Source organism: Balaenoptera musculus, chromosome 10 (assembly GCF_009873245.2).
Source record: "Balaenoptera musculus isolate JJ_BM4_2016_0621 chromosome 10, mBalMus1.pri.v3, whole genome shotgun sequence".
In the NCBI taxonomy this organism is placed as follows: domain Eukaryota; kingdom Metazoa; phylum Chordata; class Mammalia; order Artiodactyla; family Balaenopteridae; genus Balaenoptera; species Balaenoptera musculus.
In genome coordinates this window covers 7,305,869-7,331,075 of record NC_045794.1, presented here as the reverse complement: position 1 = coordinate 7,331,075, position 25,207 = coordinate 7,305,869, and the positions used below count along the sequence as shown (strand labels likewise).

The following is a 25,207-nucleotide window of genomic DNA, read 5'->3' as shown; positions in this document are numbered from 1 at the left end:
AGTATGTGTTTTATTGTGACCTTGGAGTGAACCAAAGAGGAAAATGGAGCTTGTTGAAATTTCTGCCATAACGAGCCTGATTTTGAGACCCTAAGGGGTCTCAAGTCAAGGGAATTAATTGTCCTAGTGGGAATTTCAACCACCTTAGCTGGGCCCCAGGAACTGGAGGTGCATCTTTGATTTTAAAAGGTGGAAACAGGGTGAACCTAGAAGTACTTCATTGCTGGGTTTATTTTGTTTCCAGGTTCCGCGGTCCCAGTTTTCCAGTTCCCCACCCAGTCTAGGCTACTCAGCAGCTCTCTTTTGCATTACAATGGCCTTGGTGAGGCTGGCAGACAGGATTAACTCGGAATTCGCAAGGGTGTGTGTGGGCGTGGGGCTGCCAGGAGAGGCGGGTCGAAGTATGGTGGAGCCTTACTTATAAGTCTAGAGCCTCCACAAATTTTTTTGTCATTTTCCTACATTGCGCTGGTAGGCTTCTGTTATCACACAGGTGACTTCCCTTCATCCCATCTTTTAAATACTTTTACACCTGTAGATCTTCACCTTTCTCTAAGCTCTTCTACCTAGATTCTTAAGCCTGGACTTTTCCTACCATCTATCTAGCTCTTTGGTTTTCTCCCTCTCCTTCAATTCAACAACATGAGTGTGGACCCAGCTTGTCCCCAAAGCCTGCGTGGCCCCGAAGCATCCAATTCTAGGGAATCTTCACCAATGCCTGAGATTTATGGGCCTGAAGAAAATTATGTGTCCTTGCAAATGTCATCTGCTGAGACCCACGACATGGAGACTGGTAAGAAAATACTGAATCCTTGAGAAGCTAAGTTCCTTCAGGGAAAGGGAAAGAAGGAAAGAGGGTAAGGGTTATCTGTTTCCCTCTTGAGCCCATCAATATAAGGAGGTGTCATTATCTATTAATCCTCTCGACACCTCTTTTTCAACTGTAACTTGATGGGGTCATGCCCTTTCCCCAATGTTCCGGGCGATAAGAGCTGTGGACGGAGAGACGCGGGACACGGGACTCAGCCATTCAGCTGTACACGGTGTATTTGAGAGCTTACGTGTGTAGGCACTGTGGAAACGCAAATGTGATGTGATAAACTGATGTGTAAATCTTAACATATATGAAACGCACCTTTTGGAAATGTTTTACCTTTCTACTACAGTAGCGGTTGGCTCTTCCCCTAACCTCTGGATGTGTGGACATTATTGGGCAGCTGAGTTTGTAAGCACCTGCTATGCTCAAGTCTCCTAAATCCCGAGGAAGTGTTCACCCCATTTTATGGTGGATGATTCCAAAAGGGTTTAATACGCTGACAGTCAAAGTGGCGAGAGCTCAGATTTGAAATCCAGTTTGGCTTTGAATTCTATACTCTTAATATTTAGGCTTCTAATTGGTAATTTTGGGTGTGAGAGGTGCTCGGGATATTGTAAAGCCGGCACAAACTTTTTTGGAAATCAGTTTGGCGGTAGTTGTTAGAAATAAAAAGGTAGACCAGCCTTTACCCAGGGATGCTATTTTTAACATTTATGGCATAAAATAGCTTAAAATCTGTTTACATGTATGATTACAACCATAGAAGTAAGTTGTGGAGAAAGGAATAAGTAAACAAAATAACTTATATTTGACTGTTGGATTTTAATGTTACCCTGTTTTTCCAAATTTTGTGTTAATGTCCTTTTATAATTTCAAATGTTGAAAATACAGCTACAGCGCTGGATTGTGAGGTAGACAGCTCGGGAATGAGCAATGGACATGTCCTCCTAGCAAGCCAAGTGCAAGTGTGCACAGATAATTTTTAAGACATGCTCCACTTCTAGCCATTAGTTGAGGACTTCCCTTCTTAGATCTACTTGTGAAATTGTGAATTTTTTTGCCTTTTAAAGCCTGTCCATTTATTCCACGACTTAGGGTAGAATTGGAGTTAAGCACTGGGAATACCTCTGTGCCAATAAATCTAAGTAATACAGGAAATAAATTTTTAGTTACAAAGTCAATAATATATGCCAGGCCCTGTGCTAGACAATTTTTTATATGTTACCTCATTTGGTTTTTAAATTTTTTATTTCTGTTACCTCATTTTAATCAGTGAAAGAAACTCCATGAGGTATACCGTACAACACGGGGAGTATGACAAGTATTTTATAATAACTATAAATGAAGTATAACCCTGAAAAATTGTAAATCACTATATTTGTACACCTGTATTTATATAATATTGTACAGCAACTATACTTCAGTCAAAAAAACCCCCAAAAAACCTATGATTAGCTTAGCCCAACTGCCAAAACAAACAAACAAAAAAACCATGAGGGAGGAATAATTTTGGAGATGAAATCACAAAGTCTGGGTTGAAACAGGAGCTTTATCAGAATTCACATTTCCTGATAGTCCTGGTATTAAGACCAGGCAGCAAACTTGATTTTATAGGGTCCTCAGAACCTGGATCATCTGTTTCAAAATTACGTGGGAGTTCCCTGGTGGTCTAGTGGTTAGGATTCATCGCTTTCACTGCCGTGGCCCAGGTTCAATCCCTGGTCAGGGAACTGAGATTTCCCCCAAGCCACGCGGCTCCACCAAAAAAAAATGAAGTAGGTGATGATTAAGGTACATAAAGGAAGTTATGGAAGGACACAAAGGTGGGAGTCAAATGATGATTCTGACCTTTGAGAACAGTCAGGGTGTGGGCTCCTGAGCTTTGATTGGCAGAAAGAAGAGGTTTGAGCCCCCCTCCGCTTCCCAGCAATACATGATATTAGCCATGTCCATGACATGCAAAATGGCATTTGCGCAAAGGTTAGCAAAGTGTTCAGGATTGCTTAAAAATAAAGCTATTACTTATTATCTAGCTCTGAGGACTTTAATAGTGCTTTGAAAACAATAAACTTTCAATATTTGAAGTTTTAGAGAAAAGTGTCATTTTGTTCCCAACAGTCTCTCCTCTTCCTTCCTTCTCCATGGATCTGCTTATTCAGGACAGTCCTGATTCTTCCACAAGCCCCAGAGTAAAACTACTGGCCATGGCTGCAGACAAGAGCACAGAGAAGAAGGAAGAGAAGGTCCTGATCAAGAAACAGAAGACCAGAACCGTGTTCTCTCAGACGCAGCTGTGTGTGCTCAATGACAGATTTCAGAGGCAGAAATACCTCAGCCTCCAGCAAATGCAAGAACTTTCCAACATCCTGAACCTTAGCTACAAACAGGTATGGTTGTTTTCTTGTTTGATACAACAAGAAATAAGAAACAAGGTTAATTTCTATGTACCCTGTTTATGCACCCCTACAAACAAGTTAACTTTTAATATGAAAATGGAACTTTTTGTAATGTGTTTTGTGGCAATGTGTCAATTTTCTTGGACATTCTTTTCTTTATATTCTTTTCCATTACGGTTTATCTATCACAGGATATTGAGTATAGTTCCCTGTGCTATACAGTAGGACCTTGTTTATCCATCCTACATGAAACAGTTTACATCTGCTAATCCCAAACTCCCAGTCCTTCCCTCCCCCACCCCCTCCCCTAATGTGTCATAATTTATTTAACCACTTCCCTTGTTGCACAAACCAAAATTGTGAAAATGTTTCCAGTTTTCCTTAAAAAAAGGAAGACTACACCCCCCCTATCTTCCGAGTTAGGAGAGTCCCTAGCCAACACTTGTTCTCATTAAAATTAAAATTGTATGTTTTGTTTCTATCTGTTAATCATTTTTCATATATTTATTGGCCATTTTATTCAGTTACTGGTGCCATACTTGGAAAGTCCTGTTCCATGATCTTATTTTATATATATATATTCTTCTACCTCTCTGATCTCATTCTCTAACTACAAACCATCTGCAAAGTTTAGTTTATTCTGTGCTGCAATATAATTTGATATTTTCTAAATAGCTGTCCTTGTGGTATGTTTCATAATTCCTGAATTAAAATACCATTATCACATTAAATGTAAATGTGCTTATATGGAGGTGGGTTTTTTATTGCAAACAAATTACCTTTAACTGTGACTAATGGGTAGACATTTAAACATGAACTTCCTAGTTAGTAGCAGACTTATGGTGTGTTCTGTTCTATCTGGTTAGGTTTATTAAACATAAAGTAGCCCACTGACCTGAGGGGCTCGAAATTCATCCAGAGATTGAAGGGTTTAAGAAAGGACTCTAGAAGTTAAAATTTTGTTCCGAGTTTGAGATAGTTGTAGCTATCGGAAAAAGCAAACAAACAAACAAAAACTTAATATTCTTTGATCCCAGTACATCCTGCATTACTAGTATTTTGTGTTTTCCTGTTACCTTTTCCCTGCAGGTTAAGACCTGGTTCCAGAACCAGAGAATGAAATGTAAGAGGTGGCAGAAAAACAACTGGCCGAGGAATAGCAACACTGTGACTCAGGTAACAGGAAACTTATTTTTCTGCTCTTTCCTAACAAGGACTTTTTAGATAGATTTGTATCCATTGCTGAAGCATGCAATCCCTACTTCAGACAATTCTGATTTTCCTTGTACCTTTTCAGTTAATCCATCCTTCTCTTTCAAAAGGGCCCAGCAACTACAGAATACCCGGGCTTCTATTCCTACCACCAAGGATGCCTGGCGAACTCTTCCGGAAACCTGCCCATGTGGGGTAACCAGACCTGGAATAACCCAACTTGGAGCAACCAGAGCTGGAATAGTCAGTCCTGGAGCAACCACCCCTGGAACAATCAGACCTGGTGCCCCCAAGCCTGGAATAACCAGACTTGGAACAATCAATTCAACAACTATGTTGAGGAATTCCTGCAGCCCCAGACCCAGTTCCAGCAAAATTCTCCTGTCAGTGACTTGGAGGCCACCTTGGAAACTGCCGGCGAAAGCTATAACATAATACAGCAAACTGCTAAGTATTTCAATTCCCAACAGCAAATCATGGATTTATTCCCAAATTACTCTCTGAACATACAGCCTGAAGATTTGTAACGATGGCTGTATTATTCAATCTCCATTTGAGCCGTGACTGTATTACTTCCCTAGAATTTTTCTTTTACAATTACGTATCTCTCTGCCTTGATAAGCTGCTTTTCATTCTGCCTTTTGTGTCAATTTGGGGGTGTATGATTGGTGTCTAATCAAAGAGGTTTCAGAAGCATTGGCTTCTACGGACAACATGATAAAAGATGACTGGCGGCTATAGATAACTAGGTTATAATACTATTTTTTGGATATCTTTAGGATCTAGAACCTAACCTCAATAGGGAGCAAAAGTACAAAGATGTGTGATGAAGGATTATTCATATTTTCTGGGATGGGCAGGCTCTACTTGTTAAGAGCCTCAGTTGTTAAGGTGAAGGGTTAAGCTACAATGTGCTTCACTGATTTCCTCTTCCCCTTTTTGCTATTTTACTACAACCCCTAATTTTTTCCACCACTCTAGTATTTGTAGAAAGATGTTTTGATTTGTCCACACCATAATACTACCAGTTGGCTGGTTCGTTTATAAGTACCAATAAATAAAAATATTACCCATTTTACATTTAGTTGTCTCTCCCCTGATTTCACCCAGTGATTCAATGAGTAAAAATCTGACTAAACATGGGAATATTTTTTGATATGGGGGGAAGAAGTTAATCTTCTAGCCATCTGGGAGACTACTATCTTAGAAGTGGGTAAAGGAAAGGTAACCAAATATACAATACTAGAAGACTAATTAAACCTGAACAAACTTATTTCCTCCTCGTGTGTGTAATGTTGAAACAATAAAATTTGTGGTTGTTTGCAGTTAAAGAAGAGTGCCACATCTGGAAGATCAGGAGCAAAGAAGTGATAAACAAGAGTTCTTAGGTTTGTAAAGAGGCTAAATAAAGGGCAGCCAGGGGCGAGGCAAATAATGGAAGGTAGAGGGCGCTGAGGGAGGAGGGGGAAAGGTGGACGAATTAGAATCTCCCCCTGTAACTCACATATGAAAGGTTCTGTGACTGCTCTTCTGCCAGAAAAAGCTATGTTGAAACAGGCTTTCTTTTTTTTTTTGGCTGCGCCAGGTCTTAGTTGCGGAACGTGGGATCTTCGTTGCAGCAGGCGGGCTCCTTAGTTGTGGCATGCTTGCAAGAGATCTAGTTCCCCAACGAGGGATCGAACCCCGGGCCCCCTGCAGTGGAAGCGCTGTGTCTTACCCACTGGACCGCCAGGGAAGTCCCGAAATAAGCTTATTTTTATTTTTATTTTATTTTATTTTATTTTATTTCCGAAATAAGCTTATTTTTAAATGACAGCTTTTATTTTTTAGGACACTGTTTAAATGTGTAGACCAGCTACAAAGCACAGGTTTTTTGTTTTGTTTCGTGTTCTTGTTTTTTTTTGGTGGGGGGCCGCGCTGTGCGGCATGTGGGATCTTAGTTCCCCGACCAGGGTTTGTACCCGCGCCCCCTGCAGTGGAAGCACGGAGTCTTTACCACTGGACCGCCAGGGAAGTCCCTGCAAAGCACAACTTAATGCACTGTTTTAAGGTATGAGTCTATAATGTTCAACATTTTTTTTAAAAAATTGGATCATAGACCAATATATAAGTAAATTCTAAGGCTGATTTGGAATAGAATTTTACTTTTTTTCAGGTAAACTGTGTTCTCACCTTAGAAGGAGCTATGCCTGATGCTAACCCTTTTTTTTAACGGTCCTTTTCCCATCCTGGCTTGCCCCAAGTTGATCGGATTGGGAGCCCATTAATTCCTCACTCTGCCTTCTTGCTCCATGGAAACCTCCAACTTGCTGAAACAGCAGAGATGCTGAGAATAACTAGAGCGGTTTTCTTAGTCATTTCCCTCGTGGTTCCCCCCAGTTTTCCCAATGTTGCTCTATAATACTATCAGACCCAATGAGTTTAGACATTTGACTAAAGAGGAAGTCAGGGATAATTAATTTCTGCCAAGACCTAAGTTCAACACAGTATTCTTTTTAGCTGGCAGATATTTTTGCCAAGCATCGTGTTAACTGAACAGGGAATGGAAACAGAAAGCATTGATTGTACTACATGAAATCACTGTCAGCACTTTTTAGTCTTGTAATCAAGCAGATTTGAGTGTGACTTCTTAAAAAAAAATCAGGATATCACTGTTGCTACCACCTGGCTCTTCTTACATTTTAGATGCATGAGTGAAGGAAAAATTCTTAGAAGAGATTAAAGTAGAATTTTTTTTTTTAAGATAATATGTCACTTTAATATTTCCAGAATTCTTGGCTCTAAACTACTTCACAAGATGAATTGACAACAAATTTGAGGAAATAACTAAATGGTGAACCAGAGCCTGGAAACTTTGGGGAAAATAGCTACTATAAAGTGAGATAGTACCCAGGAAACTGCGAAGTAGTAAGCTCCCCAATTCTGCGCTGTGCCATGTTCCAATTTTTCACAGCCTTGTCTTTGCTTTGGATTAAGTGCAGCTATAAGACACTGGGAATAGGCAAGGAACAGCTAATTCAGGAAGATTTTATTAGAGTGGCAGAAAGAACAGGAGCACCTGTTATGTTTAAAGCATTGTGCTGGATACTGGAGAAGAAAGAGGAAGCAAGTAAGAGAAGGCAGAAAAAGGAAAAAAAATTGAAAAGAAAGCAGAGAGAGATGGATTTCTGATGTTCATCATTTTATTTGCTTTCGGAAATTAGCCATTTACAGAAATGCCATTCACCTATTGTTTCTTTTTCTTTTTTTTTTTTTTAAGATTTTTCTTTAGGGCTTCCCTGGTGGCACAGTGGTTGAGAATCTGCCTGCCAATGCAGGGGACACGGGTTCGAGCCTTGGTCTGGGAAGATCCCCCATGCCGCGGAGCAACTGGGCCCATGAGCCACAATTGTCTGGAGCCTGTGCTCCGCAACAAGAGAGGCCGCGATAATGAGAGGCCCGCGCACCGCGATCAAGAGTGACCCCCGCTTGCCGCAACTAGAGAAAGCCCTCGCACAGTAACGAAGACCCAACACAGCCATAAATAAATAAATTTAAAAAAAAAAAAAGATTTTTCTTTAATGTGGACCATTTTTAAAGTCCTTATTGAATTTGTTACAATATTGCTTCTGTTTTATGTTTTGGCGTTTTGGCCCCGAGGCATGTGGGATCCTTAGCTCCCTGACCAGGGACTGAACCCACACCCCCTGCATTGATTGGAAGGCAAAGTCTTAAACCACTGGATTGTCAGGGAAGTCCCTCATCTATTGTTTCTTATCCCCAATAGGTATTAAAGGTAAAAAACCTAAGGCGGCAGGATAGTAAAATCCACAACCACCAAGGAACCAAAGAAAGTTTTTATTTTTAAATTTTTTAATATATATTTATTTTTGGCTGCGTTGGGTCTTCGTTGCTCCGCGTGGGCTTTCTCTAGCTGTGGCTAGTGGGGGCTACTCTTTGTTGCGGCGCACGGGCTTCTCATTGCGGTGGCTTCTCTTGTTGTGGAGCACGGGCTCTAGGCACGCGGGGTACAGTAGTTGTGACACGTGGGCTCTAGAGCGTGGGCTCAGTAGCTGTGGCGCATGGGCCTTGTTGCTCCACGGCATGTGGGATCGTCCCGGACCAGGGCTCGAACCCGTGTCCCCTGCATTGGCAGGCGGATTCTTAACCACTGCACCACAGGGAAGTCCCCCAAAGAAGGTCTTTAAAAAGTCTTTTTTTAAAAGACTGGACATTTTGATCGCAAAACTAAAAGAATCTTACTATTAAAAACTAATTTAAGCAACAGAGAAGTACATAATGAAGTGAATCTAGTAAACATTAGCAATTTAGTATATTCCTACAGGTGTTTTAGTATATGTAACATGGGTGGTTTTTACATGTCAATTTTAATGGGCTGTTAATACATTGTAACAGGATTATACCATACATTCCTCTTCTGAAAGCCTTTTTTTTTTTCCACTTGGCATTACACTTTTCAGCCTCTTTGCATGTCAAAATTTAGAAATCTATCTGAGATAATTTAGATAAATGTTAAAAATTGACAACTACATTCAAGAACATTAAGATTACCTATTTTCTTTATTAAATGTTTTAGCCGGGATTGAAATAGTTTCTTCCTTAAATATTCTCTATCAAAACATTTCTGATAATGAAGAAAAGAGTGAAATTCAGGTAGTTGAACCAGGGAAAGATTAAGTTTTTTGGTTCTTCCAAACATCTGTGACTTTGTCATTCCATTAAAAAAAAAAAGGATCATTAACTTTAACACCACTATTAACTTTGTCTTTCCAGACATTTTCATACATACACATGACATATAAACAGAATTGTCATTTTTCCTATCCGAATATAAGATTACATCATGCATTTTGTTCTGCAACTCACTTTTTCTAACTAAAAATACGTATCTTTCCCCATCAATGAATTTAATTGCTGTATTGACTCATGCTAATTGCTGTATAATATTACACATAATTTGTTTCTGTTTTGATTATTTGCCATTACAAATTATGTTGCTGTTAATGACAGCAGTTTAAAGTCTTTCAGTTGTCCTTTCTTTTGGTCACGGGATTACCAAGTATACAAGCATAATAGAAGGAAATAAGGTGAAAAAGGAAATTATAAAGTCACCTGCCAGCCTCTCATCTTTCCACATCCCTTTTGAAAATCTAGCTCTCTTCATCTTCCTCCCTAAAGGAGGTGGATGTTACTTCCAATGTCATATTTTACTTTATTATGTTTTAGCTTTTAAAATTCACGTTGTCTTGATTTTCAGCTTGCATCTCCATTTCAGTTTGTGACTGAAGAAAAGAGGCACACTAGGTTGAATTTGCCTGGGTCTTCTGAATTCCACAGTCTGGATTCAAAGCCCAGAAGTGGGAAGAGTGTAGACTTTGCTTAGTGAATTTCAAGCACCCAATTCTCAGGGTAAAGGACAAATTTCATCCTGTTCTGAATAATCCTACTATTCAGAAAACTTGGTGTCTACAGGGAAAAAACGCCATGACTTTGAGACCCAAAGGTAAAGGCAGACAACTGCGAGACGTGGCAGGAAAGGGGGGAGGGCCCTTAGTAAATACTGCATGCCTCCCGGGGCCCAGTGAGCTTTGCCTCAAGTGGGAGATAAAGGGAATTTGTTAGATAAAGAAGCAGTTGGGGCCGACAAAAGCTTCTGGCACAGGAAGTTAGTTCGACCGAAATGTAGGCATTTGAATAGATTCCTCTGTGTGAGGTTGAAGTGAAACCAGATTGAAAAGCAGCAGCTGGTGGCGAGCTTCTCCTTAAGGGCTTCCCAGTTCCTGGGTGGTTGGTGTCTACCCTGTGGTCCTGTGAGAGAGTGTCCTTGAGAATTTTAAAAGGTTAAATGCCTGGGAAATTACTTTAATGCAAAGTAGCTCTACCTCCAAGTATAACTGCGTAGGAAGCTATTGAACAGAAAACCTCACAGATCAAATTGAGATGCTAGAATCCTATTAAATGAATTAAACTCACACGGCACAAAGCATGGGGCAGGAGATGGGTCAGTCTAATGCACTTAGGGTCTCAAGAGGGATAGAAAGTGTAGAAATGTTCGTGTGACCCGTCTCTCGGATGCATGATGTGGTGACAGTGACCGAGGATGGAGGACGAGAATTTGAGATTGAATTAAGGCCACGGTTTTGCAGAAGGAATATAGCTGGACAGTCATGCGGCTTGCTCTATCTGGGACATTGAAGGCAGGTACTCCTGGCCACAAACATAGTTCTCCTTAGCTTGATGAGCAGCTGTGGAATTTATTTTCACAACTTAGGCAGAATACAAGTGGGGTTGGAATGGGTGTCACCAATGGATGGCCAATTTAAGAGCTATGGATGTTGGGTGCCTCTAGTACATAAGGATATTTAGTGCTGGAATAAATAAGAGTATTGGGTTCCTCTTGCTCCTCCCATTATGTTCTGTGTTCTGTGCACATGTACATCTAAATCTCATGTCTTATTTAGCTATAGTTAATGTGCCATATAGGTTACGTAAATTTCATTTGTTTTCCATAGTCAAAGTGAACATTCTCAGACAATACAGTAAATGCACTTTACACCGATTTACACCGATTAGCCACACAATTCCTGTCCTCCTGCAACTCTTCCCTAATTCTTAGTTAGCCTCCCCCAGATCCTAGATATCATTTCTTAGGTGTCTTATCCATCCTCAGCCACTTAAACCAACAATCCATTCCCCAAACTGTAAGGCTTTGTGGATTCCTTCAGTGCTGTCTGATGAACCATTAAACACAAGTGTGCCAATTCCCACAGATTCCTTGATCAATTTCTACTTGATCAATTTCTATCTCGTTAAGTCAATAAAAATGGTTCCTTTTATCTATTGAGACTCTACCCTCTACAGATAAAAAGCCCTTAACTATCTGCTATATCAGTCTTTGTCAGGATAAGAGAAAAATGATTTATTATTCTTAATTCCATGGATGGCTCTTTGCCTTTCCTTATGCTGTTTGCATCTTCCAAAAGAATAGTAAAAACTCGAGTTTCATCTTGGAGGAAAATACGTATAAAAGTATTTTACATTTATACAGACCTCTTTTATGTAGGAAAATAGTTAAAAATTTTATTTCATATGATCCTTAAGCTACCCTCTGAAGCTAACTACCATTTATATGTAAAAAACTGAACTTCCCTGGCGGTCCAGTGGTTAAGACTCTGCACTTCCAGTGCAGGGGCACAGGTTCCATCCCTGGTCCGGGAACTAAGATCCTGCAAGCCGTGCAGGAGGGGCAAAAAAAAAAAGGAAAAAAGAAACTAACATTCTGGAAACTTAAGTAACACATCCAGTGTTGTATTAGATATTATCTTAGTGGACTCCAACTAAGGTTTATAGCAACTATGTGCCCAGTACTGTGATAACTACTTAAATTTCATTCTCTCAATTAGTTTTCATAAAACAAGATGAGATATTCATTTTTTTTAACTTTTTATGGCATGTGATATTTTAAAATATATTTATTTTATTTACTTATTTTTGGCTGCGTTGGGTCTTTGCTGCTGCGCACGGGCTTTCTCTAGTTGCGGCGAGCGGGGGCTACTCTTTGTTGCGGCGCGCGTGCTTCTCATTGAGGTGGCTTCTCGTTGCGGAGCACAGGCTCTAGGCGCGCGGGCTCAGTAGTTGTGGCTCGCGGGGTCTAGAGCGCAGGCTCAGTAGTTGTGGCGCATGGGCTTAGTTGCTCTGAGGCATGCTGGATCTTCCTGGACCAGGGCTCGAACCCGTGTCCCCTGCATTGGCAGGCGAATTCTTAACCAGTGCGCCACCAGGGAAACCCAAGAATAGACATTTTTAACAAGTACCTTAGATAATACTCAAGCACAGTAAAATCAGAGAATCAGAGTCTACTGAAAAGAATTTGAATTCATTTTTACAACAAAAAAATCCTACCGGAGGAGGTTCCAGGCTGGTGAACATACGGAGGTGCTGGGAGGGTGATGTTCCTGGAGAGGGCATGGAAGCCCCACACCTCTCCCCCATACCTGGCCCTGTGCACCTCTTCCATCTGGCTGTCCCCGAGTTATATTCTTTGTAATAAACCAGTGATCAAGGTCATAATAAGTACATGGCTACAGTTCCTTCAGGAGGTGCACATATGCTCAACCAGGCATCCTCATTTTTAAATAAACCTGGGAAAATTTGGAAAATAGAATTTAAAAAAAACTTAAAAACCACTTTTGAGAAAATCATAATTATTTTAGCCAAAAGGAGGTAAATATAAAATAAATTGGATCAGTTTAGGTATGAAAAAAATCCTACTGGATTTCTGTAGCTAATTTTGCAAACTTTTATACTAGTTTGGCCAATCTATCGCAGTCATTCTTTTTTCAATGCTCAAGTTGTATTGTCTTAGGACAATGAAAGTTCCTTCAAGTTAGTTGCCTATGTACTTTTGTTGGGAGAACATTGGTCATATAGTTCATTTTTGGAGGGACAGTTGGCTGTTCTGGCCCATTTTACACATTCTCCTGGAATTGGCCATTTCTCCAAGGAGCCTTTGTTACTTTTACTGAGGAGTGATATTCAGAGACCAAAATTCTCATCACTGATGTTGCTTATGGTTACTCCGGTTCCCAAGAGAACTGCTGCTGTTATTGGCTTTCCATGCAGACAATTAAAAAGCCAGAAAAATTTCAGAAGCCTTTCAGCAAACTTTCCCTCACATATTATCCAGAATTGATATAAGCCCATGATTAAACTAACAATTTGACAAATGAGATCAGCATAATTGGTTTATATCAAATAAGATTCACCTCCTGATAAAAAGACGATGGCCTTTACAAAGGAAACAAAAGCAAAAATAAACAAATGGGACCAAATTAAACTTAAAAGCTTTTGCACAGCTTTTTCTGATGACTGCTGATTTTCAACAAAAGGAAAAGACAACCTACTGAATGGCAGAAAACACTTGCAACTTATTTGACCAATAAGGAGTTAATATCCAAAATAGATAAAAGCTCATACAACTCAATATCAAAAAAAAAAAAACAACAACCCAGTTAAAAAATGGGCAGAAGACCTGAACAGACATTTTTCCAAAGAAGGTATACAGATGGGGACTTCCCTGGTGGTCCAGTGGTTAAGAATCTGCCTTCCAGTGCACGGGACATGGGATCTGGTTGGGGAACTAAGATCCCCCATGCCACGGGGCAGCTAAGCCTGCGCACCGCAACTGGAGAGAAGCCCACACACCACAGCTAAGACCCGAAGCAGCCAAAAATAAATAAATAATTTTTTTTTTTTAAAGAAAGCATACAGATGGCCAACAGACACAATGAAAAGATGCCCAGCATCGTAATCATTAGAGAAATGCAAATCAAAACCACAATGAGATATCATGTCACACCTGTCAGAATGGCTACCATCAAAAAGACCACAAATAGGGACCTCCCTGGTGGTGCAGTGGTTAAGAATCCGCCTGTCAATGCAGGATCCCACATGCCACAGAGCAACTAAGCCCGTGTGCCAACAACTACTGAACAACTACTGAACAACAACAACTACTGAGCCTGTGCTCTAGACCCCGTGAGCCACAACTACTGAAGCCTGTGTGCCTAGAGCCTGTGCTCTGCAACAAGAGAAGCCACCGCAATGAGAAGCACGTGCACAACAACAAAGAGTAGTCCCCCCTCTCGCCACAACTAGAGAAAGCCCACGTGCAGCAACGAAGACCCAACGCAACCAAAAATAAATAAAAATAAATAAATTTATTAAAAAAAAAAAGACCACAAATAACAAATGTTGGTGAGGACGTGGAGAAAAGGAGACCCTCCTACACTGTTGGTGGGAATGTAAATTGGTGCAGCCGCTATGGAAAACAGTATGGAGGTTCCTAAAAAAACTAAAAATAGAATTACCATAAGATCCATCAATTCCACAGCTGGCATATATCTGAAGAAAATGAAAACACTAATTCAAAAAGATATATGCACCCCAATGTTCATAGCAGCATTATTTACAATAGCCAGGATACGGAAACAAACTAAGGATCCATCAACAGATGAATGGATAAAGAAGATGTGTGATTTATATATATGTGTGTGTGTGTGTGTATATATATATATATATATATAGGAATACTACTCAGCCATAAAAAAAGATAAAATTTTGCCATTTGGGACAACATATATGGACCTAGAGGGTATCATGTTTAGTGAAATAAGTCAGACAGAGAAAGACAAATACTGTATATTATCCTTTATATGTGGAATCTAAAAAATAAAACAAACAAATGAATATAACAAAACAGACTCACAGATATAGAGAACAAAGTAGTGGTTACCAGTGGGGAGAGGGAAGTGGGGAGGGGGAAGATAGGGATAGGGGATTAAGAAATACAAGCTACTATTTATTGATATAAAATAAATAAGGGGACTTCCCTGGCAGTCCAGTGGTTAGGGGTCCACCCTTCCACTGTGGGGGGCATGGGTTGGATCTTTGGCCTGGGAGCTAAGATCCCACAAGCCGTACAGCACGGCCAGGAAAAAAAAAAAAAGCTACAAGGACATATTGCACAGCACATGGGATATAGCCAATATTTTCTAATAACTATAAATGGAGTATATTTAAAAATTGTGAATCACTTTGTTGTACACTTGAAACTTACATAATATTGTAAATCAACTATACCTCAATTAAAAAAAAAGTCAGTGGCATTTAGGAGAGGTTAAACCAATTGGGTATGAGTGGAAAACCAACAGTTTCTGCTACATAGTAATGAGTGTAGAGCTGCTGCAGATACACAGTTGTAAAGTTAATTTTACAAGGTAGAGAGCCCATGAATACTACCAAATATATAAGGAAACTGCATATTTGACTGAGTTCACTTTAATAATATATTAAGTTTAAAAAGTAAGCCAAAAAATCATATGAATAATTTATTCTATTTGGATTTAAAAATACATGCCACAAAATACCAAAAAAAATTCTGGTAGGTTACAAGTATATACCCAGAGTTTGCATTTCGGATGAGTGGATAAATGATGAATTATTTAGGACATAGAAATAATAATTGCTTTATAGAGTCCTGCTTCATTGTTTGGGTCACCTATATTTTAGATTTGGTGTACCACCCCAAGAAACAGTAGTAGGGATATTTTTTTTTTTAATTAATTAATTAATTTATTTATTTATTTATGGCTGTGTTGGGTCTTCGTTTCTGGGCGAGGGCTTTCTCTAGTTGCGGCAAGCGGGGGCCACTCTTCATCGCGGTGCGCGGGCCTCTCACTATCGCGGCCTCTCTTGTTGCGGAGCACAGGCTCCAGACGCGCAGGCTCAGCAGCTGTGGCTCACGGGCCCAGTCGGTCCGCGGCATGTGGGATCCTCCCAGACCAGGGCTCGAACCCGTGTCCCCCGCATCAGCAGGCAGACTCTCAACCACTGCGCCACCAGGGAAGCCCGGGATATTTTTTTAAGTTAATAATAAAAACTCTATATTAAAGAATTTCAATTAATTTACTAATAAAGGAATTTCTTATGACTTGATTTTTAAAACTTTCATAATTAACACATCTGTTTTGAAATTTGAAAAGAAAAATCCATGTTTATTGCACAGTGTTAAAAAAAAAATTCTGAAGGATGTATAGTTTTTTTTTTTTTTAAATGCAATTTCTTCCATCATGTCTATTACCCCTCTCCAGCTCTCATGCACAAGTAACTTTAGAATTTGGTGTATATTGTAACTACAGATCTCTCTACATAAATGTGTGTGTGTGTTAGTAATTTCATATATTCTATCTCAATTGCTGAGACATTGATTATATTCAGATTATGAAACCAGTTCACAAAGGGAAAAAAACTTGGAATGTAATATCAGCTATTATGTATTGTATAAAAAAGTTTCACTTTATCAACTGGCTTATCCCAGGGGACAGCAAGTGTTTGATATCAAGACTAAAATAAATTTAAAATGCATTAAGGTTTGCTGTGAGGATTTAATTAGGTAATCATCTGATATATTTTTTTTCTGGCTCATAGAATATATGCAACAAATGTCAGTTATGTGCATGGAAATATAAAATATGAATACCCTTGAGCATTTCTAGGAATTTATGTAAGGCATTATTCAGACCACCACACAAAGATACTCACTGTAGCATTGCTGGTAATAGATTAGAAAAAAAAATGTTTAAGTCTAAATGTCCACCAATAGGACTTTGCTTAAACATGTCCTGACATATCCAAATACTGTAGTATTTATGCAGCCATAAAAAAAAAAAAAGAAAAGATGAGGCGGATTAAATGCATGGGGAAAAATTCCATTGCTTATTAAGGTAAAAAGGCAAATTATTTTACAAGTTAAGGTGATTCTATTTATGTAATATACAGACATAAATAAAATGTGGGAAAGATAGATATATACCAAAAAGCAGTGTTTATCTTTAGGAAGGAAAATTTTGAGGGCATTTTCACTTTCTATTACTGGAATCTTTTTAGAGCATATATTACCACGTAAAAATAATAAATATTTCTATTTGGGAAGAATAAAAGTAGCATCTATGGAAATAAATAATTACCAGTCAGTAAAAGTAACCTTTTTGAAATATGAAAATAGATCATGTATTTGTCTTATTACCTTTAGGGAAGGCTAGAATCCTGGAACTCTGGGTTTTGAACCACAGATTAGACAAGTCTGCTTTGGGCAAAGCCACCAAAGGCGGCATGAAGCTCACTTGGAAGGTCACACCTCCCCCCAGTGCCCTGGGCTCACCAATTTCCTGTTTTAGAACCTTGGGAAGTTTCCTTCTCCTCACCATATCTTCCAGGACAAGGGAATGGTTGCCTAGGCATGTTCATTTCGTGTAGTTCAGATGGAAATCCATGTACAATGGTAATTAGATATACATAGATATGCCTGATAAACTGGCGGTGGGGGAAGGTTGTGGAGTTTCCTAAAGGGAACCAACTGGAGGCTCTGAGAGAAAAAAAAGAAAAAGCCTAGCAGAGTAAATGACACTTGTTTGACAAGTGACTCATAGTGGTTCTGAACCCAAGTGGTGACGGAAACACGCAAACGTTTTGGGCAGAGTGTGATTAGGTATTGTGATGAAGGTACAAATGGCTGAGGACAAGCAGAAAAGAGATCTGTTGTTACAGGCTTTTAACCGAAAGCATTACCCATCTCATTCATATTGATTCCGTGCATCAGCAGGAAGACTGGGTGGGGGCGGGAAGGGTGGGATCAAAAAAGAAGTATGAGAAAAAATACAAACCCCTATGTTCTATTCCAAAACGTACAGGGAGAACATGACCAAACCCACGTAATGATTAATGCCATAAATTCACTCATGTGTTGAACGAATATTTATTAAACATCGCTATTTGTTATAGACCCTGTTCTCTTTTTTTAATTAATTTTTTAAATTGAGGTACAACTGACATATTATATTAGTTTCAGGTGTACAACAGAACGATTGGATATTTTTATTATCGGGGAGGGGGAAATTTCCCCCTCTACCCCTTGGGTTCTTGTGGCCGGACTAATAATAAAATTGACACAAGAAATATTAACAGGAGAAAAAGAAACATTTTAATTCGTGTGCCTGGAGGTTTCATAGAAATAGGACCTAACAAGTGGCCAAAGCTGCCAGCTTTTATACTTTTTAGACAAAGAAACAATAAATTTGTGAGGAATTGATATGATAAAGAAACTTAAGTTTGGGGTGCTTAGTTAGTGAGGAATCTAAATGGAGTTTAGACTTGAGGAAGTAAAGCAAAGAAGTAACCGGCTTCTTGGCCTGAATTCCCTATCTCTGGCAATAGGGTGGGGAGCGAACCTTTCAAAGGAGAGATTTATTTCCCGCTTTCAGGGAGACAGAGCGGAGGGTCAGAGTGTCCCTCTCGCATTGGTCATGTCTTAAACAACTTCAATTCAAAATAATGTACATGCCATTGGGGAATATTTTGGGATGGCCTGTCCTGAGCCCCAACAGTGTATATTGCAAAATGATCACCACAATGAGTCTAGTTACCATCCATCCCCATACGTAGGTACAAATTCTTTTTCTTGTAATGAGAACTTTTAAGGTCTACTCTCTTAGACCAATGTTCTAAGCGCCAGAGATACAGCAGTGAAACAACCAGAAAAAAATATCTACAAAAATATTAGAACCAGGAAACTGTAGCAATTCTAAGCATTCACTATGTGTTCGCGACTGTATTTTATACCATCTCCAAGAAGATTACAATTTCAAATAATTTGACTCATTTTCATTCAACATCACACATCATATCCAGAATGTTTTTATAGTGAGAAAATATTATCACTTTTGGTAAGACTTTGTTACGTGAAGGAAGGTTATAAATTGTATAAAGCAGTTATTGATTATAGCACCCATTCTAAGATGGCCTAAACAAGTTGGTAGAAGGTAACCATAGTTCATAAAAGGAAATTGCCCATGTGCAAAAACCACTGAAATATTTGTCAAGAATAAAGGCTGTAGCCCAAATTTTTTGCATTGTTTCAGGGGAAAAAAGTAGGTGGACAGTCCTAAATTCCTGATCAATTAAGTGATTCTCTAGCTAGCAAAAAGAGTGGTCAACGAATTAACTTTTCTTTTACTTTCTTTGGGCTTAATGTGCTGTTCTTCTAACTTTGTGAGATCAGTTTCTCACCCTTTCATATTTTCTGATATATACGTTTAAAGTTATAAATTCCCTTAAAGCACAGCTTTTTAGCTGTAGCACACAAGTTTTGATACATTTTCATAGTCATTGTGTTCAAAATACTGCTACTGTAAATTCTCTGACCCATTTAAAAAAATTATCTCATTTTATAATTGGATTTTTAAAAATTTGAGTCTTGAGAGTTCTTTATATTTTCTAGATAGGAGTCCTCTGTCAGATATGTGATTTGCAAATATTTTCTCCCAGTCTTTGTCTTTTTAACCTTTAAATAGAAGCTTTCACAGAGCAAGTTTTTAACTCTGGTGAGATCTAATTTATCAGTTTTTCCTTTTATGTGTTGTGCCTTTGGTGTCGAGTCGATAATTTTTGAATTTTAATTTTCCTCCTATTATGTTAATATCTTTTTTTTCAGCTTGTTTTTTTAAATTGAAGTATAGTTGATTCACAATGTTGTGTTAGTTTCAGGTGTACAGCAAAGTGATTCAGATATATATATATATATATATATAGACACACATATATATATACACATATATTCTTTTTCAGATTCTTTTCCCTTATAGGTTATTACAAGATATTGAGTATAGTTCCCTGTGCTATACAGTAGATCCTTGTTGGTTATCTATTTTGTATATAGTAGTGTGTATATGTTAATCCCAAACTCCTAATTTATCCGTCCCCCCCTTTCCCCTTTGGTAACCATAAGTTTGTTTTCGAAGTCTGTGGGTTTGTTTCTGTTTTGTAAATAAGTTCATTTGTATCACTTTTTGTTCATTTGATATCATGATATTTGTCTTTCTCTGTCTGGCTTACTTCACTTTTAAGTCCATCCATGTTGCCGCAGGTGGTATTTCATTCATTTTTATGGCTGAGTAATATTCCATTGTATATATATCACATCTTCCTTATCTATTCATCTGTTGATGGACATTTAGGTTACTTCCATGTCTGGGTTATTATAAATTGTGCTGCAGTGTACATTGGGGTGCACATATCTTTTTGAATTATAGTTTTCTCTGGATATATGCCCAGGAGTGGGATCACTGAATCATATGGTAACTCTATTTTTAGTTTTTTAAGGAACCTCCATACTGTTCTCCATAGTGGCTGCACCAATTTAAATTCCCACCAACAGTGTAGAAGGGTTCCATTTTCTCCACACCCTCTCCAGCATTTGTTATCTGTAGACTTTTTGATGATTGCCATTCTGACTGCTGTGAGGTGATACCTACCTCATTGTAGTTTTGATTTGCATTTCTCTAATAATTAGTGATTAACATCTCACATTAGTATGGTATGTTTGTCACAATTAATAAACCAGTATTTCTAAATTATTATTAACTAAAGTCTACAGTTTAGTCAGATTTCCTTTGTTTTTACCGAATATCCTTTTTCTGTTGTAGGATCTTGTCCAGGATACAACATTACATTTAGTTGTCATGTGTCCTTAGGTTTCTCCTGTGACAGTTTCTCTGACTTTCTACATTTTTGATGACCTTGACAGTTTTGAGTACTAGTCAGTATTTTGTAGGATGCCTCTCTATTGAAATTTGTCTAGTGTTTTTCTCATGATTAGACTAGGATTATGGGTATTGGGGAAGAAGATCACAAAGACGAAATGCCAGTTTCATCACATTATATCAAGGATACAAACTACCAACTTGCTTATCACTGCTGATGTTGACCTTTGTCACCTGGCTAAGGTGGGCTTTGTCAAGTTTCTCCACTCTAAAGTTATTCTTTTTGCCCTTTTTTCCATATTGTACTTTTGGGAAGAAAGTCACTATGTGCAGTCCTCACATAAGGAATGGGGAGCTATGCTCCCCCTCTGTTTAAGGTTGAATACTGTCTCCTCCAAAATGCATGTCCACTCAGAACCTTTGATTATGATCTTATTTGGAAATGGGGTCTTTGCAGATGCAATGGTTAAGATGAGGTCATACTAGATTAGTGTGGGCCCTAATCCAATGATTAGTGTCTTTATAAGAAAACAGATACACAGAGACACACAGAGGGAAGAAGGCTGGAAGTAGAAGAAGATGTGAAGACGGAGGTAGAGAGTGAAGGGATGCATCTACAGGCCAAGGAATTTTAAGGACTGCCAGCAACAAGAAGCTCCTAGAAGAGCCTTCACAGAGAGCATGACCCTGCAGGTACTTTGATTTTGGACTTCTAGCCTACAAAATTGTGAGGGAATAAATTTCAGTTGTTGTTGCTTGGGGTTTTTTTTTTTTGGCCACCCGCGCAGCATGTGGGATCTTAGTTCCCCGACCAGGGATCGAACCCGTGCCCCCTGCAGTGGAAGTGCGGAGTCCTAACCACTGGACTGCCAGGGAAGTCCCCAAATTTCAGTTGTTCTAAGCCACCCAATTTGTGGCAATTTTTTATGGCAGACCTAGGAAACGAATACTGTACACCTTCCTCTAGAATAGAATATCTACATAATTTATCTGGTATAATTCTGCACATGAGAATAATCTCCCCTTTTTATTATTCAATCATTTATTTATATCAGTATGGACTGGACCATGGATTTTTTTTAGTTGAGGCATAATTTACATATAGTAAAATTTACCAATTAAAACACATTATAAAACTTTTTCTATGCTCACAAGGGCTACTGATTGAATTTTTCTTGTAATCTTTGTCAGGTTTTGTTATCAGAATTATGCTGGTGTCATAAAATAAGTTGGGAAGTCTTCCTTCCTCCTCTACTTTCTGAAAGAGCTTGTGCGAAATTAATATTATTTCTTCCTTAAACATTTGATTCATCCTTGAAATCATCTGGACCTGGAGATTATTGTGGAGAAATTTTTGCTGATTTATTTTTAAAATTTTATCTAAAAAGCTAATCAGATTTCCCATGTCATCTCACATCTGTTTTGGTAATTTGTGCCTTTCAAGAATTTTTTCCGGGACTTCCCTGGTGTTCCAGTGTGTAAGATTCCGAGCTCCCAATGGGGTCCCGGGTTCGATCCCTGGTCGGGGAACTAGATCCTACATGCATGCCGCAACTAAGAGTTCCCATGACACTACTAAGAAGTCCTCCTGCCACAACTAAACAGGCTGCAATGAAGATCCCACATGCTGCAACTAAGACCCAGCACAGCCAAAATAAATAAATAAAATATTTTTTAAAAATAATTTTTTTCATTTCATCAAATTGTTGAGTTTTGGTATAAAGTTACTCATGCTAAGTATATATATCTATATTACCCTTCTGATGTAACTAGGATATTCCATTTTAAAATTTCCCATATTGGTAAATTGTATTTTCTTTGTTTCATGTTCAGTCTTATTATTGATTTATCAATTTTATTAATCTTCAAATAACTAATTTTTTTTAAGACTTTTTTTTTTTTGGCCACACTGCGTTGTTGGAAGCCATCCAGACGCTGCAACACCATGACAAGGTCATGGGGCGCTCCAGTGCGGAACTGCAAGGCGGAACCACACGTGGAAGGTGGACTACACTCCTCGTAAAAGCAATACTTATAATTTCTATATATATAAATTTAAGTGTGGCAGGATTTGCCCCAAGGAAAAATCTTAGATTTCCTGACTTCCCCTTTGAGTACTGTTTGGGAAGGCCCGGTACCTAAAGAGGGACATTGGGAAACAGTGACTAAGTCTGGACATAGGGAAATGTTTCTTTGGAAAACACCATCCTCCCTAGAGATATGGCCATATGAGGGTGTTTATGATGGTAATAATAATTTGTGGTTCAATATTAATGGTAGTTTAATGATATTTGATCAATTAACTGGTGAACAGATATGTTCTAGATTAGGGACAAATAGAAATGATTTGGAAAGTTATTCTTTAATAGATTATTGGGATCCTAATATTGTTTGTTGCTATATTAAATTGCCTTTGAGTAGCAATATTCAAAATAGAAATTGTAAAATATATTTTAGATATTTTTATGGCATTATAAAAAAGGAATGTCCATGTAGGAAAAGCTATGTGGGGGGTAAGGATATATAGAATATAAGGATATATTTAGACTTAGATGTTAAGGTTGGTTAACCACCAAGAATAATTCTTAGAACATGTGCTGTACGTAATGGTAACCTTGGAATTTATCTTATGAGAAAATCTAGAAACTAAAAGGTATGGTTTACGTAATCTTTTAAGGAAATCTTTGTCGGTTCAAAGTGATTCATTCTTTCGACTCAAAACAATAATATTACAATGTATGTTAATGATTTATGTAATTCTACTGTAATCTATATATGAGTATATGAAATAAAGAAAGCACGAGATGGTGCTATTTTTTTACTTGGCTGAGTCCACGAGTCTCAGTCTCCTTCCTGTTGTTCATCGCCGACGCTGTCCATCCTTTTGGGGTATCCTGGATCCTGTTGGAGCTGGACTCCGACACTGCGTGGCTTGTGGGATCTTAGTTCCCCGACCAGGGATCGAATCCAGGCCCATGGCAGTGAAAGCACTGAGTCTTAACCACTGGACTGCCAGGGAATACCCAGAACTAATTTTTGACTTTGTTAATATTTTTCTGTAGCCTGTCTGCTTTCTATTTCATTGATTTCTGCTGTCTTATTATGTTCTTTCTTCTACTAACTTTGGGTTTAATTTGCTTGTTTCTTTTTTAGTTTGGTAAGGATAAAATGAATATAATTGATTTTAAATCTTTCTTTTTTAATATTATTTAAAGCTATAAATTTCTCTCAAAGCACTGATTTACCTGCATCCCACAAATTTTGATATATTGGTTTTTTAAAAATTATTTATTTATTTATTTATTTATTTGTGGCTGTGTTGGGTCTTCGTTTCTGTGCGAGGGCTTTCTCTAGTTGTGGCAAGTGGGGGCCACCCTTCATCGCGGTGCGTGGGCCTCTCACTATCGCGGCCTCTCTTGTTGCGGAGCACAGGCTCCAGACGCGCAGGCTCAGTAATTGTGGCTCACGGGCGTAGTTGCTCCCCGGCATGTGGAATCTTCCCAGACCAGGGCTCAAACCCATGTCCCCTGCATTGGCAGGCAGATTCTCAACCACTGCGCCACCAGGGAAGCCCGATATATTGTATTTTTAATCAACCATTTGGAAATACTTTCCAGTTTTCCTTGTGATCTTTTTTTTTTGACCCACGGATTGTTTATTTACAAGCCTGTTTTTAATTTCCAAGTATTTTGTGGTTTTCCAGTCATAATGTCATTATTGATTTCTACTTCAAATCTGTCGTGGCCAGATAATATATTCTGTAAGATCTGTGCTTTGAAATTTCTCGAGACCTGTTTCATAGTCCAGCATATTGTTTATCTTGGTGAATGTTCTTTGTGCACTTGAAAATAACGGTAATTCTTCAGTCACTGGGTGTAACATTCTATAAATGCAGCTTGGATAAAGGTGGTTGGTAATGTTATTCAAATAGACTATATATTTGCTGATTTTCTGAGTAGCTGCTCTATCTGTTACAGACAGGTGTAAATATTTTTTACTTGTTTCTCTCTTTAGTTCTGTCCATTTTTACTTCATGTATTCTTAAATAGTTTTCGACTCAAGCTCATTGGATCTAAGACCTAGATATTAGGTCTTCCTGATGTATTGTTTCATTGTGTCCTTTCTTTAAAATCATTTTATTATCCTGTCTTTTTTTTTTTTTTTTTTGCTGCACGGCGCAGCTTGCAGGATCTTAGTTCCCCAACCAGGGATTGAAACTGGGCCCTGAGCAGTGAAAGTGCGGAGTCCTAATCACTGGACTACCAGGGAATTCCCTATCACTCTCTTTCAATACTACTTTTCTTGAAGTATATTTTATCTGATATCCTCTCATTCTATTTTGAACCTATGACAATCCAATTTTCAACGACATCATTCCACCAAAACTGTTCCTGTCGAGATCACTAACAATCTCCATATTGCTAAATCCAATGGCAATTCTCAGTCCTTATCTTACTAGGCTGTAAGGAAGGACTCAGCCTTTCCATAATAAAAATAACTCTAAGTCACGTATTAAGATAAAAATTCAATTAATAGAAAACATGCTTACTGTCTAACTCCCTTGGACAAACATTGTATAATACCTTTATAGTTTTTCTATATTATACTCTTCTTTGTTCTTCTAAAGTGTTATTCCGGGACTTCCCTGGTGGTGTAGTGGTTAGGACTCTGAGCTTTCACTGCCG

General features: G+C 38.5%; 1 protein-coding gene across 2 annotated transcripts; it reads left to right on the top strand.

The window, feature by feature from the left end:
* Positions 1-452: 452 nt before the first annotated feature.
* Positions 453-4,956, top strand: NANOG (Nanog homeobox). Of its 2 annotated transcripts, none has more exons than XM_036866079.1 (4): positions 453-793; positions 2,936-3,204; positions 4,303-4,389; positions 4,536-4,956. In XM_036866079.1, exons 1-4 carry the CDS (start codon positions 643-645, stop codon positions 4,950-4,952), a joined length of 924 nt encoding a protein of 307 aa, XP_036721974.1. In that variant the 5' UTR covers positions 453-642; the 3' UTR covers positions 4,953-4,956. The 2 variants fall into 2 exon arrangements, with proteins under 2 accessions (XP_036721974.1, XP_036721975.1); XM_036866080.1 differs by having other exon boundaries at positions 643-793; positions 4,303-4,385; positions 4,577-4,952.
* Positions 4,957-25,207: the final 20,251 nt, after the last annotated feature.

What these genes read in the sequence shown, in the direction of transcription:
- NANOG (XM_036866079.1), top strand. Translation starts at nt 643, where the DNA reads ATGAGTGTGGACCCAGCTTGTCCCCAAAGCCTGCGTGGCCCCGAAGCA. An exon ending in GACCCACGACATGGAGACTG is followed by an intron (nt 794 to 2,935) that starts GTAAGAAAATAC and finishes TGTTCCCAACAG; the next exon opens with TCTCTCCTCTTCCTTCCTTC. An exon ending in TGAACCTTAGCTACAAACAG is followed by an intron (nt 3,205 to 4,302) that starts GTATGGTTGTTT and finishes TTTTCCCTGCAG; the next exon opens with GTTAAGACCTGGTTCCAGAA.